Below are 16,184 nucleotides of genomic sequence, written 5' to 3' on the forward strand. Positions count from 1 at the left end.
TGCAGGTCTGCTATTTCTGTTGAAAAACAACAGACTTACTGGCCAGATAACTAGGTGAAAATAAAGGAAAGAAAGCTTAAATAATAAAAAATGTATGCAGCCATCATGTTTAAGAACTAGTAAGCTGCATAATAATACAGCTTGGATTTAATACCACTTTAATAAGCCAGCGGTGGCTGTCAACATGCAATACCTCACTCTGCTTAGCAGGTGCTTCATTTAAAGTTGCAAACTACAGGGGATTTTGTGAACTTTCACTGCAGCACAAATGGCCAGAATGGTTTACATTTCCTATGAGCACCTCGGGTGTAGACCTGCTTTACTTTCCTCATGATAACAATGAGAAGGTAACACATACACTAATATGCTGAGCCAGGGTGACTACACGTTGATTTTTCATATGAGATCCCGACTGTGACGTGTGACAAGGGGACTGCTGGCCATCAGTCTTCTGCCGCAGATGTCCTTCTGATACATGCTTCATAGACACTGTTTGGAAAAAAAAAAGATGCATAAGATATTTACAATTACACTGATAGTTACATGGTTTCATAGTTAATCTGGTCCATCCAGTTTAACCAACCGAAAAAAAAAAACAAACAACACAATATGTCAGAATATTTAAATCCTTCCTGGTCTTGCAAGGCTGTCTAGGATTATTTCTCAAAATCAATAATTACTATATTATCCTAGTAGTAATCAGATTTGAGGAGCTGAAAGATCATCCTACAGTTTATTAAAAAAAAAAAAAACACCTTACTGAATATGTCATTCCAACCTCCTGTAGGTAATTTCAGAGTTTGACCCACTGTTATTGTAAAGAACCCCTTTCTGGTAGGATGGAGGGGTGTGTACACTACAGAATCTTTTAATCCTGGTTCACACATATGAGATGCGGCAACCCTGCGAATCCCGCATCACATTCAACTCTCAGGCAGTTCACACTGCCATATGCGAATCGCTAGGGGTTTCAATACATCCCCAGATCAGTTTGCATATCGCAGTACGAACTGTCAGTTCAGACATAAATCGGATCGCACAGATGTGAACACCCAATGCAATCGGATTCTGGTGCGGACCCAAAAAAGGGTCCTGTGCGTGGTGTTTCCGAATGCAATGCAAATTCAGCCATACAATCTGTATGGCTGAATTTGCATCTCACAGACATTGCATGTGATTTGCTGAGCAGAGCGCTCCGAATCACATGTGATGTCTGTCATCGTAGATATGTGAACCAGTTCTTATTCCTTTTTTTTTTCCTTTTGTAAAACCTAACAAAATGGTAATAACCGATTTCATCTTTGATGAAAATAAAGAACCCCTATGAAGGGGTTACCAATCTGTCAGGGGTTCTGATCTTTCTACATTCTCTATTCAAAACCTCCAAAAAATACATTGTTTTGGCCAGAGCTCCACTTCACCAGCAGAACTATATATTTTAAATGTATGTGTACATTCAATAGTTTCAATCACCTTGTTTGTGTCGGGATTCAAGCTCCAAGCGTGCGTTGTCAGGGTCTTGCACAGAAACCCGGCCTTGCTTCTCATGAGGCATGCGAGGAGAATTCAGTGGGCTAACTGCATCATGCCTGTCAGGGCTGTACCCAGCTGGATATCCTAATCAGATGCACACAGGTTAAGTATTTCAATACAATCCATATTGCCTTTAAATACTGTCACTACAATGCAGCCGTGCAAAATGTTTTCACTTTGATGGCCAAGATTCCTCTGAACATTGGAATCCATAAAGAGAATTCGATTAAACTTTAATACGAATAAGAGAAACCATAAGAGCTCCTGGCAAAGGGCCTCCAATGCACAGGCCTGCATATAGAAGGCTTATGTATGACTAGACCTTTTCTTTAGGTCATGGTTCACGGAGAATGCTAACAGGTACACATGTAACTCTCTGATACTAATAGTTGTAAAAAAGCAGGACAGATCTGTAGCAGTGTCATTAATTGTGAAAAATATTAATGTCAGCAGTGACATCTCTTGCACTTGTCATGAGCTGGTGTATGCAGAATGAACAGTTAGTATACACATACCGTATGTCTTTACTTTCTGAGATTGGAAGAGTGGACAATTGTAGCACAAGGGATATGAGCAAAAGTCTCGTCCCTGCTTTTTTTCACTACTCAAGAGGGGCTTTTTAAAATCAAATAAAAATGTAAAATAAGTGATACTTTTTTTCTTGTTTTAGGTATTAGGCTTTGGGTTTAAATATCACTATGCTTATTAGGCACCAGAACAAAAGAGAATACTGCCGTCAGAATCCAGTATGCACGATGCTATGGGGAACCTCATTCTGTTAATGCTCTTTAAAGCTGAACTTCTAAAAAAAAAACTAAAAATCCTACCCTTGCAGTGGGCCTGCACCCATACTGCTCGTTTACACCTAGGGGAACCATGGAAAGCAGTTTTGCTTACCTGATCCTCTGCACCTTAATTCTGCTAGATTGGCCCACAACAGCCTCTTGCGTCCCTTGTGCTCTGACTGTTTAAGGCAGGGATCCTTAAACTACGGCCCTCCAGCTGTTGCGGAACTAACAATCCCATGAGGCATTGTAAGACCCCGTTCAGACAGGGGCGACACGACTTGATGGGGCGACCTGTGTGCACCGCGACCTCGGCGTGACTTGCACGGACTTCATATCATTGAAGTCAATGCAAGTCACCTCCAGGTCGCCCCAAAGTAGTACAGGACCCTTTTTCTAAGTCGGAAAAGTGTCGCTCCTATTAGAACGGGTCCTGTGCTAATCAATGGCGAGCGACCCACCGCGACAAGTCGCCTGACGAGTCGCGCTAGTGTGAATGGGGGCTAAAAGTCTGAGATTCACAGACATGACTAGGCATGATGGGAATTGTAGTTCCTGAACAACTGGCGGTCCATAGTTTGAAGACTCCTGGTCTAAGGTCTCAAGAACGATGTACAAACCATAGTGTGCACTGAGAAGACACTGAGACAGTCCACTGCCAGAACAAAGGGGAGCGTCATTTGTTGGGGGAGCAGAGGATCAGATAAGTTCAAGTTCTTTTCAAGTCCCATAGACTAAACAAGCAGTTAACCCTAGCAGTACAGGTACAGCCAGCCATACTGTGAGCTTTCTAGTTTTCTGGAGTTTAGCTTAAGTGGGCCTTAGTAATACTGAAAAAGGTAATGGAGTCTCTTGAAGTGTTTTGGAATATTGAGAAGACATGTTTAATGGCCTAATGATTCTATATTTTTTACGTTGTATGCATGGTGGACATCTGCAATGGTATCCATAAACTGTTTCTACCTACCAGACATATTTTTTAAAATGATTGTATAAAGAACCTTGCTTGATCCAGTCTATGTTCATGTAATGTTAACAGACCAATCATTCGGCACAACATTTGAGCTCCATTTAGTGTAAACAAAGCTGTACATGGGGGGTCTCATCTGTAGTGTTCATTCCACAGCTGTGATCCTTCCCCACAATGGAAATGGATCACAGCTGTGGAATGAACACTACAGGATCTGCTGAATACTACAAGAAATAGTTTGTATCCAATGCCCTCTGTTCAATATGCGTGGTTAAAGCGGTGTTAAACCCAAACCAAAAATGTAATATATTGTAGCTCACCATTCATTAGATGTCGTGGCTGCACTTGATTTCTTTTCTTGGGCTTTTTCCTACCTCCTGTACTAGAGTACCCTCACACTGGATGAAGGTCCACATTTGGACAACAGCATTGTTAGTCTAGGGGGAGGGGAATGTTAGAAGTACTAGCAGATATAAATACGCTGAGATTGAAGCCAAATTTTATAAGCAGTTACAGTTAACAGTTTTTTTCCTTTTGGGATAAAGGTTTTACATCAATAAAACTGATCATTGTAAGCAACCCGGTCTTGGATGAATGGGTTGTCTCATTCCCTGTAACTGCGAGATAATGTTTTTAAAAATGTAAGACTTACTGGCGGAATCACCAGGTGAAAATAGAAGAAAGAAAGGTAATGCAGCCATCACATCTAAGAATTGGTAAGCTGCAATATAATAAATGTTTGCTTTTGGGTTTAATACTGCTTTAATATCTATGTTTCGAAAGTCAAACCTGGCTCAAGGAACACTATGAGCAACTCAGAAGTGACAAAAACTCCTACTGCCTATGTAAACATTCACTAAAAAGAATAGCTTAAAAATTCTAAACATAACGAGGTTAATAAAAGGTTATATCAATTAATACAGTAAAAAAAAACTAGGCTTCAATTACATAAAAGTGATTGTAAAGTCTCGTTTTTTCTTTAAATAACAAACATGTTATACTTACCTGCTCTGTGCAGTTGGTTTTTGCACAGAGCAGCCCGAATCCTCCTCTTCTCAGTCCCTATTGTGTGGTCCTGGCCCCTACCTCCTATTAAGTGCCCCTGTTCTGTCGAATAGTGCAGATTGTCGGATAATGCTTTCGACGATCTGCACATGTGCAGTACTGATGTCACTCTGGCAATCTGCTGGCGTGACATCAACTCTGCTCATGCGCAGATCGTCAGAGGCATTATCCGACGATCAGCAAATGCAGTAATGGACAGAACACTGGAGGCAGTCAGATATGTCCTGCATAGCGGTTCCTCCCGCAGTCTTCCTCTCATGTACCCCGCTCTGTCACACTCCAGCTTGGGGCTCAGCCTCTTAGAGGAAGATTTGTCTGGGGCTGCCAGTCATGTGCTGTCCCTGTGAGGGATGAGGGAGGCTGGGCAGATGACTCTGTGATGAGAGCACAGCACACACCGGCCGGTGTTAACATGCTGGTGTTCTGTTGATTACTGCATTTGCTGATCATCGGATAATGCCGCCGACAATCTGTGCATGAGCAGAGTTGATGTCACGCCAGATGATTGCCAGAGTGGTGTCAGTACTGCGCATGCGCAGATCATCTGAGACAGCTTGCTGTGGGGGTAGCTGAACCGAGTCACAGCTCCCTATGTCTATTCAGACAGGGAGCCATGCCCTGGCCCTGCCCCCTCTCTCTCCTGATTGGCTGATTGACTTTGATTGACAGCAGCGGGAGCCAATCGCGCCACACTGCTGTCTCAGCCAATAAGGAGGGGAGTCCCCTGCAGCTGAGAAACTCCTACAACATCGCTGGATAAAGATGGGCTCAGGTAAGTATTGTGGGGGGGGGGGGGGGCTGAGGGGGGCTGCTGCACACAGAAGGTTTTTTATCCTAATGCATAGAATACATTAAAGCGGTAGTATAGTCATTTTTTTTTTACTTTTACATACAGGTAAGCCTATAATAAGGCTTACCTGTAGGTACAATTAATATCTCCAAAACCTGCACGGTTTGGGAGATATTTGCCCTGCATGCAGCCGCTGACGCTAGCGGCGCATGCGCTCTGAAGGTCCGGCGGACCTTCAGAGTTCCTTGCCGGGCACTTGCCGGAAAGTGACGTCATCGCGGCTCCGGCCACTCACAGCGCCGGAGCCGCCGAACCCAGAAGAGACGCCGAGGGAGCATGTCAGCTCCCACAGCGGTGTCCGTGTCAGGGCTTCGTTTTAAGGTATTTCATAATGAGCTAGTATGCGATGCATACTAGCTCATTTTGCCTTTGTCTTGCAGGGTTTGTTTTTTTTTTTCCCAGCAGTATACAATTTAAAATAAAAAAAATTAAAACAATTTAAAATAAAAAAAAAAACCTTCTGCCTTTACAATCCCTTTAAGTTACGGCTGTTCTCATTCGCCACTGTTCCTTTGCTGTAAACCTCACCCTCCTCATTAATCCCACTCCATTTGCCGGTAAGTCATCAGTAAAATGTAATTCTTTATAATGGTTGCTAACTCTCCTTAATTTATATGCCACAATTTAATTTTTTTTGTCTAACTTTCATTCTTTGTCCATTGAGAACACTTTGATGGCTAATAAAGTATATTGAAACCAAATTTTTTTTTTTTAACTTTGGATATTTGCAATTAGCTGCAGAAATCCCATTGGGGGTTCCCAGGAGTCCAAGTTGGGGTTCCTTGCAATTACTGTAGCTGTGGGCAGGAAGCCCCACTGAAAGCAAAGAGACGCTGACAGTTTCTGCAGCTATTGACAGATTATCGCATGTAATTGCTCATGCAGACTTCCCAGCCATGGCTAAATCACAGGGAACTCCTGTGGGGTCTCACCAGCTAGTCGCAAACACCCCCATTTGCAAGTTTGCATGGGGCCTAAGGGGGTTTTATTGGACAGAGCGCAGGTTGGCTGAGAAAGTAAAACCAGGCCCCAGTAGCAAAGTAAAACTAGAAAAGCATGAGGCTCCATTCACACCTGAGTGTACTGCAGCGACACCTGCTGCGCTGCAGTTTTTCTTTCAGTTTTCTTTGCGAGTTTGTGTATTGCGCATTTGGAGCAGCACCATTTATTTGAATGGGCCTCCCTCCGCTCCAAAAACACGCCAAAGAAGCTCATGTACCAAATTTTGACACAGAGCCGCATTGCTTTTTTTTTCAGCGCTTTTCGTGCTTTGTCGCATTACAATTGCGGCAAAATCACACGAAAGAAAGAAATAATGGCATTGCAAATGCATCCCGCATTTAGCGGCGGTTTTGAGATTGCAGACCAAAGCGTGTGATTCTGCTTGCGATTTCAAAATGCTCATGTGTGAATGGAGCCTGAAGAGGTATTCTAACTTTTTCAGGGTCTGCCTTTTGTTTAAACCCACACAGCCTTTTTAGGACATCATAATGACTTAGTTGCTTGATTAGATGCAGATATGTACATCCTACTTTTATTCTAAAAACAGATTGCTATCAGAAGCACTAAACACAATTAAAGATTGATTAGCTATAAAAATTAGCACTGTATTCAAGGTACTTGGATGGTAGAGAAATTTAATCTCCAAAGGTATGCTTTTAGTGTATAAAAAAATATACATATTTCATAGTAGCCTGTTAGCAGACATCAGAACCATATGCACTGCAGCTAAGACTACATTACTTCAACAGTAGAATTGAATTTATACATGCACTTAGGCTGCAATCTAGGAAATTTTGAAGGTCCACACAGTGTGTACATTTTGCACAGCTATTCACTTCCACAACCAAACAATCTTAGAACCAGAGCAGGCAATGTAGGGTACTGCTTGGCATGATTAGAAGATGTTGAATATTGCTGAAAAATGTCACAGTGAGGACACGCCACCAAGCCAAGCCACCCCCAGGGTGACTGCAATCTGCCAGCAGTTAGACCCACAATTTGCATAAATAGGAGAGCAGCTAATCCTCTGGAGGCGTTGGAATCACCAAATGCTGCAGCCTCTCCTGGGATCATCAGGACACAGGAGTCACTGCACTTTGGCTGAACTTTGTCTTATGATAATGACACACACAGGAATTGGGGGCTATCATCTGGGCCATATACAGGAAATTTAAGGCTGTAGCAGCAGCATGCATCATTTTTTTTCTGCAAAAAAAACTGGATACTGGCCTGGATCTGTAGGACGTAGCATAAATATAAGCGTTAAACTTTTTTACAGGTAGCATTTGTCGCTGAACAATTTATGTTGACTGACCCATATTGAAAAAAAAAAAAAAATCAAACGAACATGTAGCTATGCAAAACTGTGTTAGCCATTGATAAAGAAGTATGGATTTTAATTAGTACTCAATACTGGCTACCTTAAAGTAGAGGTTAGCCCTAAAACTAAAATCTGTAAATCTACTTACATCCACAATTTAAGCCTAATCTAGCTAGCCCTGTAAAGAAGGAACCACTATACATACCTCTTCGCTCCAGTACGGTCCCACACTGAGCTGTCATCAGTAGCTTCTCTATGGAGGCGGGTGCAGAGGACACATCTGACAATGGAAGCTCCATAGTAACTCTATGGGTGACGTCACTTCCCTGGCATTGTTGGCCGTGTCCTTCACAGTGCTTCCACCGCTGGAGACCGGACAAGATCAACTTCAGAAAAGGTATGTATAGTGATTTCTTCTTTACAGGGCTAGATAGGATAGCCTTAGATTGTTGATGCCAGTAGATTTACAGATTTTAGTTTTAGGCCGACCTACTTCAAAGTGGAATTCCAGCTTTCACCTATTTAGCCTTAAAACTGTCCCTTCCCCCCCTCCTAATACCTATGCTATCTAACCTGTAATTTATGTAAATACTTACCTATATTCAGGCCACTCCAGTCAAATATTCAGGCCACTCCAGTCCAGTCACATGATCTGCCCCCCGTGTCAGTAAGCACAGTTGCAGGGGAGAGGAAAATGCAGCGACAATGGATGGACCATTGGCATCTATGGGCGATGTCACCATTTAGAGCTTTACTAGCCGCTGTCGGTGCATTCTCCTCTCCTGTGCAGCCTCCACTGGTTGACACAAGATGGGGGGTGGGGGGAGATCACATGACTGGACCGGAGCAGCCTCAAAATAGCTTAAGTATTCACCAATACACAGGTTAGTTAGCATAGGTGCTAGGAGGCTTTTTAAGGCTAGTTAGATGTAAGCTGGAATTCTACTTTAAAGCTGAACTCCGGGCTACATTTTTATTGTTCAAATACAAAAGCTATGCATACTTTTACTTGAATCTTAGGCTGTATTTACATAGGAACAGAGAGCTGCTGGAGTGATTTACCTCTTCAGCAGCTGTCTGCTCCCAACTGCAGTGGGGGGCAGTATGGTGCACGATCGATTCAGCGCATCACACGCAGCATCCTTTCTTTTTAATACAAACTTTATTTGAAATGTACAAAAGTTAAAGTACACTTTATCCATGTCACTGTATAGCAGTGCGATGCACTGCGCTGCTGTACAGTGCCATGCGATTCTGTACAGCTCGCTGCAATAAAATGTAGCATGTCTGCAATTTATCACAGCACACTGCAGCACAGCTCTGGGCTGTGTTGCAGTATGAATGGGACACACAGTAAACTGTTTTTTTTCTGTGTGTTCTTGTAGTGTCCAGCGTTTTATAATGCAGTAAAACACCTGTCACCGCAGTATGTGTGAAGTAGCCCATAGTGTCCTTTGTCAATTTCGTCCAGATCTGTGCTATAATATAGAAAACTAAGAGAGGGAGGATCTTACAATGGTTTTGGTGACCAGAGGGTCCCCAAGGAATTCCCTTAATTTGCATGGATTTTCTCTCACTTCCTGTTTGGCAATGGGACAGGAAATGAAGGGAAATCTTCGCAATGGGACACAGATAGCAAAAAAAGAAATCAACAGGGGCTATACCCCTCCCTTGCTCTATCCAAAATGAAAAAAAGTTTTGCCTATAGTTCTACTTTAAGTTATAAAAGATGTAAGCTTTCAAAACATCTTTGGCTTCGTTGTTGGCCATTCCATAATACCTAACAAAACGACCCAACATGTTTTTATGGCCTGCATCTTAAAAGAGCATCTAAACCCAAAAAATGGATATAAAAAAACTTCACACTAGCCCTCTGGTGTAACCCTTTAATAAACTGAATCCATACACACAGGGCCAAAGAACTGGAGTGTGTATGCACAGAAATTGAAAAATTGCAGATCCAAGCATCAAAGAAAAAGCCAGCAAACCAGTGAATACAAGTTAACAGCGTTGATTTACTGGAGGCTGTTTACTTGAATTTGTTGGTGTGTTGGATTGTTCTTTTTTGTGGTCTTCCAGTAATCCCAACTTGAATGCTCCCCTGTATCCTTAAAGCTCATTGTGCACTGTAAAATATAAATGTCCATTTTTGTCTAGGTTAAGTTAAAAATTGGATTTTTCTCTGAAGTTCGTTGATGGACGCAGTCTCTGTTCTTCATAACAGTAGGATTATACTGCCCCCTACAGGAGTAGGACGCTAGGCAGAAAAAAACTTCTGGCTACGCCTATAGGCAGTCCCAGGAGGTATACTCCCCCTTTCTGCTATAGGATGTCAGTTTTGTAACAAGGCAGTGTCAGATAAAACAATACCAACCCAACTCAAAATAAAGGGGAGGGTACTGCGTCCGTCAATGAACTTCAGAGAAAAGGATTTTACGGTAAGACAAAAATCCAATTTTCTCTATCGTTCTTTGACGGACACTGAGGGGTGGAAACAGCAGAAAATACTGCCCCCAAGGCTGAACTATAGCCAACCAGGCAACATAGGACTCATCAGAACAGCAAGATGAGACCCACCTGAAAAAAAAACATTAAACACCCTCAAGGGAGACTAAAAAAACACCATTAAACGGCAGCCTGCAAAACTTTGTGGCCAAAGGAGGCATCTGCAGATGCCAGCACATCCACCTTTAAACTTTGTGAAGGTATGAACAGACAACCAGGTAGCCACCTTGATTGATGGCGAAAGACCCAGGAAGCACTAAGCACCCGAGTAGAATGCGCCCTAACAGGGAAAGGTGGAACCTGACTCTTAATTGAATAAGCCTGCACAATAAGCGTGCACAATATCCTCATTTAAGTAGAAACTGGAAACCACCTTTGGAAAGAAGGACAGATCCGGACGAAGCACCACTTTATCCCTGTGAACCACCAGATAGGGAGAACGACAGGACAAAGCTGCCAGTTCTGACACCCTGCTTGCAGAAGTAATAGCCACCAAAAAGGCCACCTTCTGGGATAAGGTAAGCAGGGGAATCTCCCAAGTATTTTCAAAAGGAGGTTTCTGAAGAACCGACCAAATTAAGGTCCCAAGGTGGCAACGGCAGTCGCACCGGAGGTGCCAAGTGACGCTCACTCTGGATAAAGTTACACACCAGGGAATGGGTGGAAACGGCCATTGGAAGAAAATAGCCAAGGCCGAGACCCGACCCTTAATGGTAATCAAGGCCAATTTTTAATCAACTCCACGTTAAAGGAAGGCCAAGGTCCGAGCCACCGAGTAAGAGCGAGGGGGAACCCCAAGAGACTCATATACGACTTCCACGTAAGATGATAGATCTTTCTAGAAATTGCTTTTCTCGCTTTAAGCAGAGTGGGGATCACTGAAGCAGACAATCCCCTGTCCTTCAGCACCTGGCTTTCAACAGCCAAGCCGTCAAAGCCAGCGACTGTAAAGCAGGATGGAAGATTGGCCCTTGAGACAGTAGATCTCCCTGAGAGGAGGTCTCCAAGGAACGTCTGCGACCAGCCTGACCAGGTCGGCGTACCAAGCTTGGCGAGGCCAGTCCGGAGCCACAAGGATGACTGGAATCCCTTCTGCCTCGATCTTGCGCAGAAAGTTTTGGCAGCAACTTGAGAGGGGGAAAGGCATACATCAGCTGATATTGACCCCACTGAGCCATCAGCGCATCTGTGGCGTCTGCCAGAGGGTCCAGAGAGCGGGCCACAAACCTCTGCACTTTCCCGTTGAACCGAGGCGCCAACAGATCTACTTCTGGAGTGCCCCAACAAAGGCACAACTGCTGGAACACCTCCGGATGGAGAGACCATTCCCCTTGATCCAAAGTCTGTTGACTGAGGTAATCCGCCTGCCAATTTTCCACTCCTGGAATGTGAATAGCGGAGACAGCCGGAAAAAAGCGTTCCATCCATCGAAGGATACCTGCCACCTCCAAATCTGCAAGAGAACTTCTGGTGCCCTCTTGCTGATTGATATAAGCTATGGCCGTGGCATTGTCCAATTGAATGTACACTCTACAGTCCTGAAGGTACTCCGTCCAGTGGACTAGGCAAAGCCTGATCGCTCTCAGCTCCAGAACATTGATCGGTAACCTGGATTCTTCCAGGGAAAAGACTCCTTGAGCGGAAAGCTTGCCGAGAACACCTCCCCACCCGGACAGACCGGCATCTGTGGTGACAACTGTCCAATATAGGGGTAGGAAGGATTTTTCTTCTTTGAGCGCCAGCCACCATATCAGGGACCCCCTGGTCACCTGGCTCAGCTGGATCTGGTTGTCCAGGGAGCGAAAGTTTGCCTCGAAGTACGACACCATCAGTCCCAGAACTTTCATACAAGTCTGAAAGGACAGGACGACCATTTGCTGGACAGTAATAGCTGAATCGCAGTCTGGAATTTTTGGAGTTTGCCTGGGGGAAGAAACACCCTGGCTGAGGATGAGTCCAAAGTCAGGCCCAGATAATCCAGTCTCATGGAAGGGACCAGGGACAATTTCTGAAGGTTCAGAATCCACCCAAACTCCTCCAGAGTTCTCATGGTGACCTCCAACTTTGTCACCACCACCCTGCACGGAGAAGCAGATCGTCCAGGTAACCCAGGACTGATATTCCCCTCTGGCGTAACAATGCCAGGACCGGAGCCAAGACCTTTGTAAAGACCCAGGAGCAGAGGCGAGACCAAGGGGTAACGCCACAAACTGATAGTGATCCTCTCCCACGGCAAAACAAAGAAACTGTTGATATCCTGCACATATTGGGATGTGGAGGTAGGCATGTTTGATGTCTATGGAGGCCAGGAAATCCTCCTGATGTAGGGAAGCCACCACCGTGTGAACGGATTCCATCTTGAATTTTTGAACTCGCACAAAGCGCTTTTAGGTCCAGAATTGGACGCACCTTGCCTTCTTTCTTGGGGACTGTAAACAGATTTGAGTAAAAACCCTGAAAATGTTCCGAATCCGGAACTATTACCCCTTGTTGTAACAGGTCCTGCACCGCCCCAAATAGAGCCTGTAAGTGATCCGGGGACCGTCGCACATTGGGGAAGAACCTTACCGGAGGAAACTCGATCATGTAACCTGACCATATGACCTCGTGTACCCACTTGTCTTGTATCCGGGATAGCCACAGGTCCGGGAACCGGCAAAGACGTCCCCCCACCCCAGATACGGGTGAGGGTGCACCTTCAGGCCGAAGGGGTCTTATCTGTAGGTCTGGAGAAAACCGACTTCTGTTTGCCAGACCAGGGTCACTTGGAGCCACCCGAGGGGGCCTTGAAGGCCTTTGATCCCTTATCACTTGACCCTGAGGGACAAAAAAACCTTTTGTGTGCTGAAAAGGAGGGACCCCGTCTACGACAAGGGTCCTTACCCTTGTTAGCCTGTGGGAGAAAGGTACTCTTACCCCATGTAAGACCTTTGATAATGTAATCAAGGGTAGCTCCAAACAGGCGATCACCTTGAAAAGGTAGATCAGACAAGGCCTTCTTGGAAGAATGATCCCCAGACCAGCATGTTAGCCAAAGTATATGCCGAACGACCACTGCCAACACCGACAGTCGTGCCAAAAGTGGAGCCACATCCAGCGAGGCATGGCAAAGAAATGACAGCCCCTGAATCCAGGTCACAGCGTAGTAACTTCAGTAGTAGCCCATTCAGTCAGAGTTTATGACACAAGGGTAATAGTAAACACCGGTCTGAGTGAAGACCCCGCCAGGGAGTACATATTGCGGGCCACAGACTCCGCCGGATCCTTAAAGGACGGGGGAATCCTCCACTGGAATCATGGTAGCTTTATTCGGCCTGGAGACTGGAGGGTCCACCGTAGGTGGCACAGTTCACTTTTTTTTAAGGGACTCCTCAAAGGGGTAGCGTCTAGCAATCCGCTTATGCACCCCTGGGGGATGCTTTGGGCGGTCCCACTCTTTTTTGACCATGTTGTCAAAATATGTGGGAAAGAGGAAAACCTTTGTCCCTCTGGGTGGCTTGTGAGTGCCAAACGTAACCTGCGCCTCAATCGCGTCCTCCATTTTTAGGGTCTCACGCACAGATACAACTATTGCGTCCACCAGCGCCTTTACTTGCACGGTGGAGGAGGGAGAGGTGTCATCCTCACTATCAGAGGAGACAGGGCGCGAGACAGTAGACCCGGCAGGTCTGCGGTGGCTGAATAAGATTCAGAGTTTTTTTAGAAACGTCCCACCACGCTAAAGCGCCCCCAAGAGGTCAGGCACAAAGCACTAAAGATCCTCAGCAGAGAGAGAGAGAGAGAGAGAGAGACCCCCCAGACTCACCACCCGCACCAGAGATGCACCAGGAAGGCCCAGGATGTCTGTACAGCACACGTGTCTGCAGCGATCTTGATCAGGAGAAAAAAAAACGTGTCAGCACTAGGGAATAGGGAGGGGCTCCACTGCCAAAAAAACGCTTCTAGGGACTCCAAAAACATGGCCGCTATTGATTTTCAATGGGGATCCACTGCAAAATGGCCTACGGGCTACTTAAACATGGCTGCCGATCCTATGCAGTACATGGGCTACAAGAAATAGGGGGCCCCCGAGCCTCCTGGATGGGATCGACAGGATGGGGGGGCCCTGGTAGTGGCAGGCATGACGCCCAGTCCCAGCCCCCAGGGTTAGCTGCAAGCACCCCATATCCCCAGTAGGAGAGGGGAGGAGGGGGGAGGGGAGACAGGTGAGGGGGGACAGGTAAGGGGGGGGTGCATGACAGGACAAAGGGGAATCCCTGGGGTCCAACCGTTCCGTGGGAGGGGCCCGCGTCCACCCCAATTACTCACCATAACCAGAAAAGACTGGCACCAACTCCTGACAGAACCCCTCTCCACCGAAGTGGGGGGGGCTGTCGGCCTATAGGAACGCTGCGACTCAGGCCTAAATCTGGTCGTGTGCGACCTGACGAGACGTTTAACTCGCAGGCCCAGTCCCCGTCCAGTGAGACTATGTTGCGGCCGACCTAGCGCAGAGCTGGAGTCTGCGCACACTCACTGGCCAGCTGTAGTGACCACTGGATCTACTGTATATATTCAGCCCGTCGCATAGATCCAGCTTAGTTGCTTGTAGATCTCACAGGAAAAAAATCCGGAGAAAAAAAAAACTAACTAGAAAGAAACTTTTTGCCAGGACCACAGATCCCAGCAAAGAACTAGGTCCTTACTCCTGACTAGGCAGATTAAAACTGACATCCTATAGCAGAGAGGGGGAGTATACCTCCTGGGACTGCCCATAGGCGTAGCCATAACTTTTTTTCTGCCAAGTGTCCTACTTTTGAAGAACAGAGACTGCGTCCTTCAATGAACGATAGAGAAATAGCAGTTTTTCTTGCCTAAACCATCTGGCAGCTGCTCTTTCCTGTTCCTCCTTCCTCCAGTGCTCTGGACTGTAGATAGGCCCTTGCCTCCTTTACAATGCAGGACCATTGTAATCCTGGTCCTCACAATAACCGTACCTGTATCCCTAACATTAACTCTTACATTACCTCTTAATACCTTCCTTAATATAAATCCATTTTACCCTATCCTCTCCTGAAATAGGATTTTCTGCTTGCAGACCAAACCCTTAGTGTTAAAAGATAACTTATGCCGAATCTACTGAGACCTGCTAGCTTCCATCAACATTTATTCACAAATGGATTATTCAATAAGGACCTGTGTTGACAGGTTTTGGTTGATGGGCAAATGCAGCTACCTTCTAGGTATATTCTGCTTGCAGTTGAGGTCAGTTTTAGACGCTTCTGAGATCACTCAGCATCCATTAGCAGGTACATTTAACCTGAAGCTGACCTCTTCTAACCTACATTTGACAGCCGTCTAAACAACAACCTGTTTTTACATTCCCATTGACTTGAGTGGGATTAAAAGCAAGTTCTGATGCAAAAAAAAAAGCCTGTCAACACACCTTAATTGGTAAAGCTGGCCCATACGTCACAATAGACGCTGTTATAAAATCCTGAAAATTACCAACAGTTTGCCATAATGAACAATTTCTTGAGAGCTGCCTCTGGAATTCTATGAATTTTTCAAATTCATAACTGTACTATCACAATAAATGACATAAAATTGTAACATTGCATGAGGTATAGTGTAGGGATGGCTCCAGAATTAAAACCACTGAATACATTATAAAAGTTATTTAAAAAAGTAACCCCTATTCTCTCAGGGGGGCACAACACAATGCAGCAAGGAATGTATCCCCAAAGCTATTGCTTCAAATATTTGGAATTAAAACACCACAATTTAAACTGAACAAGGCCAGCCAAGCACAAACTGAACGCAAAAAAGAACAAAATTATTCCTCACACATAAAAAAAAAAGAAAAAAGTAAATTAATATTTAGAGACAGATGATTTGTGCGGGGAAAAAAAAAAAAGAAATAAACAAACTGGGAAGCTGAAAAAGCCAATCACTTGTACGTGCATTAAAAACCAAGAGCAAAACAAAAAAAAAAAAATGATATATAAATATATTTATATATATAGATATATATATATATAACATATATGTATATAAGAATTCTAAATGTATAAAGTATATTTATATATATATTTATATATATATATATATGTATATAAATAAAGAATATAAATAGGCTACAAGCTTGGAACTACCTGCTCCCATGTGTCTTAC

The 16,184-nt window shown here is 44.6% G+C and overlaps 1 protein-coding gene across 1 annotated transcript in view; it reads right to left on the minus strand.

The window, feature by feature from the left end:
- Window positions 1-16,184, minus strand: part of NCOR2 (nuclear receptor corepressor 2) — a 737,979-nt gene that overhangs the window by 43,937 nt on the left and 677,858 nt on the right. The window contains exons 39-40 of the mRNA XM_082255577.1: window positions 1,474-1,617; window positions 359-489 (exon numbers count right to left, since the gene is read on the minus strand). Of these exons, the coding sequence (XP_082111703.1) occupies window positions 359-489; window positions 1,474-1,617 (275 nt within the window). The remainder of the gene's footprint in view (window positions 1-358; window positions 490-1,473; window positions 1,618-16,184) is intronic.

Source organism: Pelophylax lessonae (assembly GCF_965119305.1).
Source record: "Pelophylax lessonae genome assembly, chromosome: 1".
In the NCBI taxonomy this organism is placed as follows: Eukaryota; Metazoa; Chordata; class Amphibia; order Anura; family Ranidae; genus Pelophylax; species Pelophylax lessonae.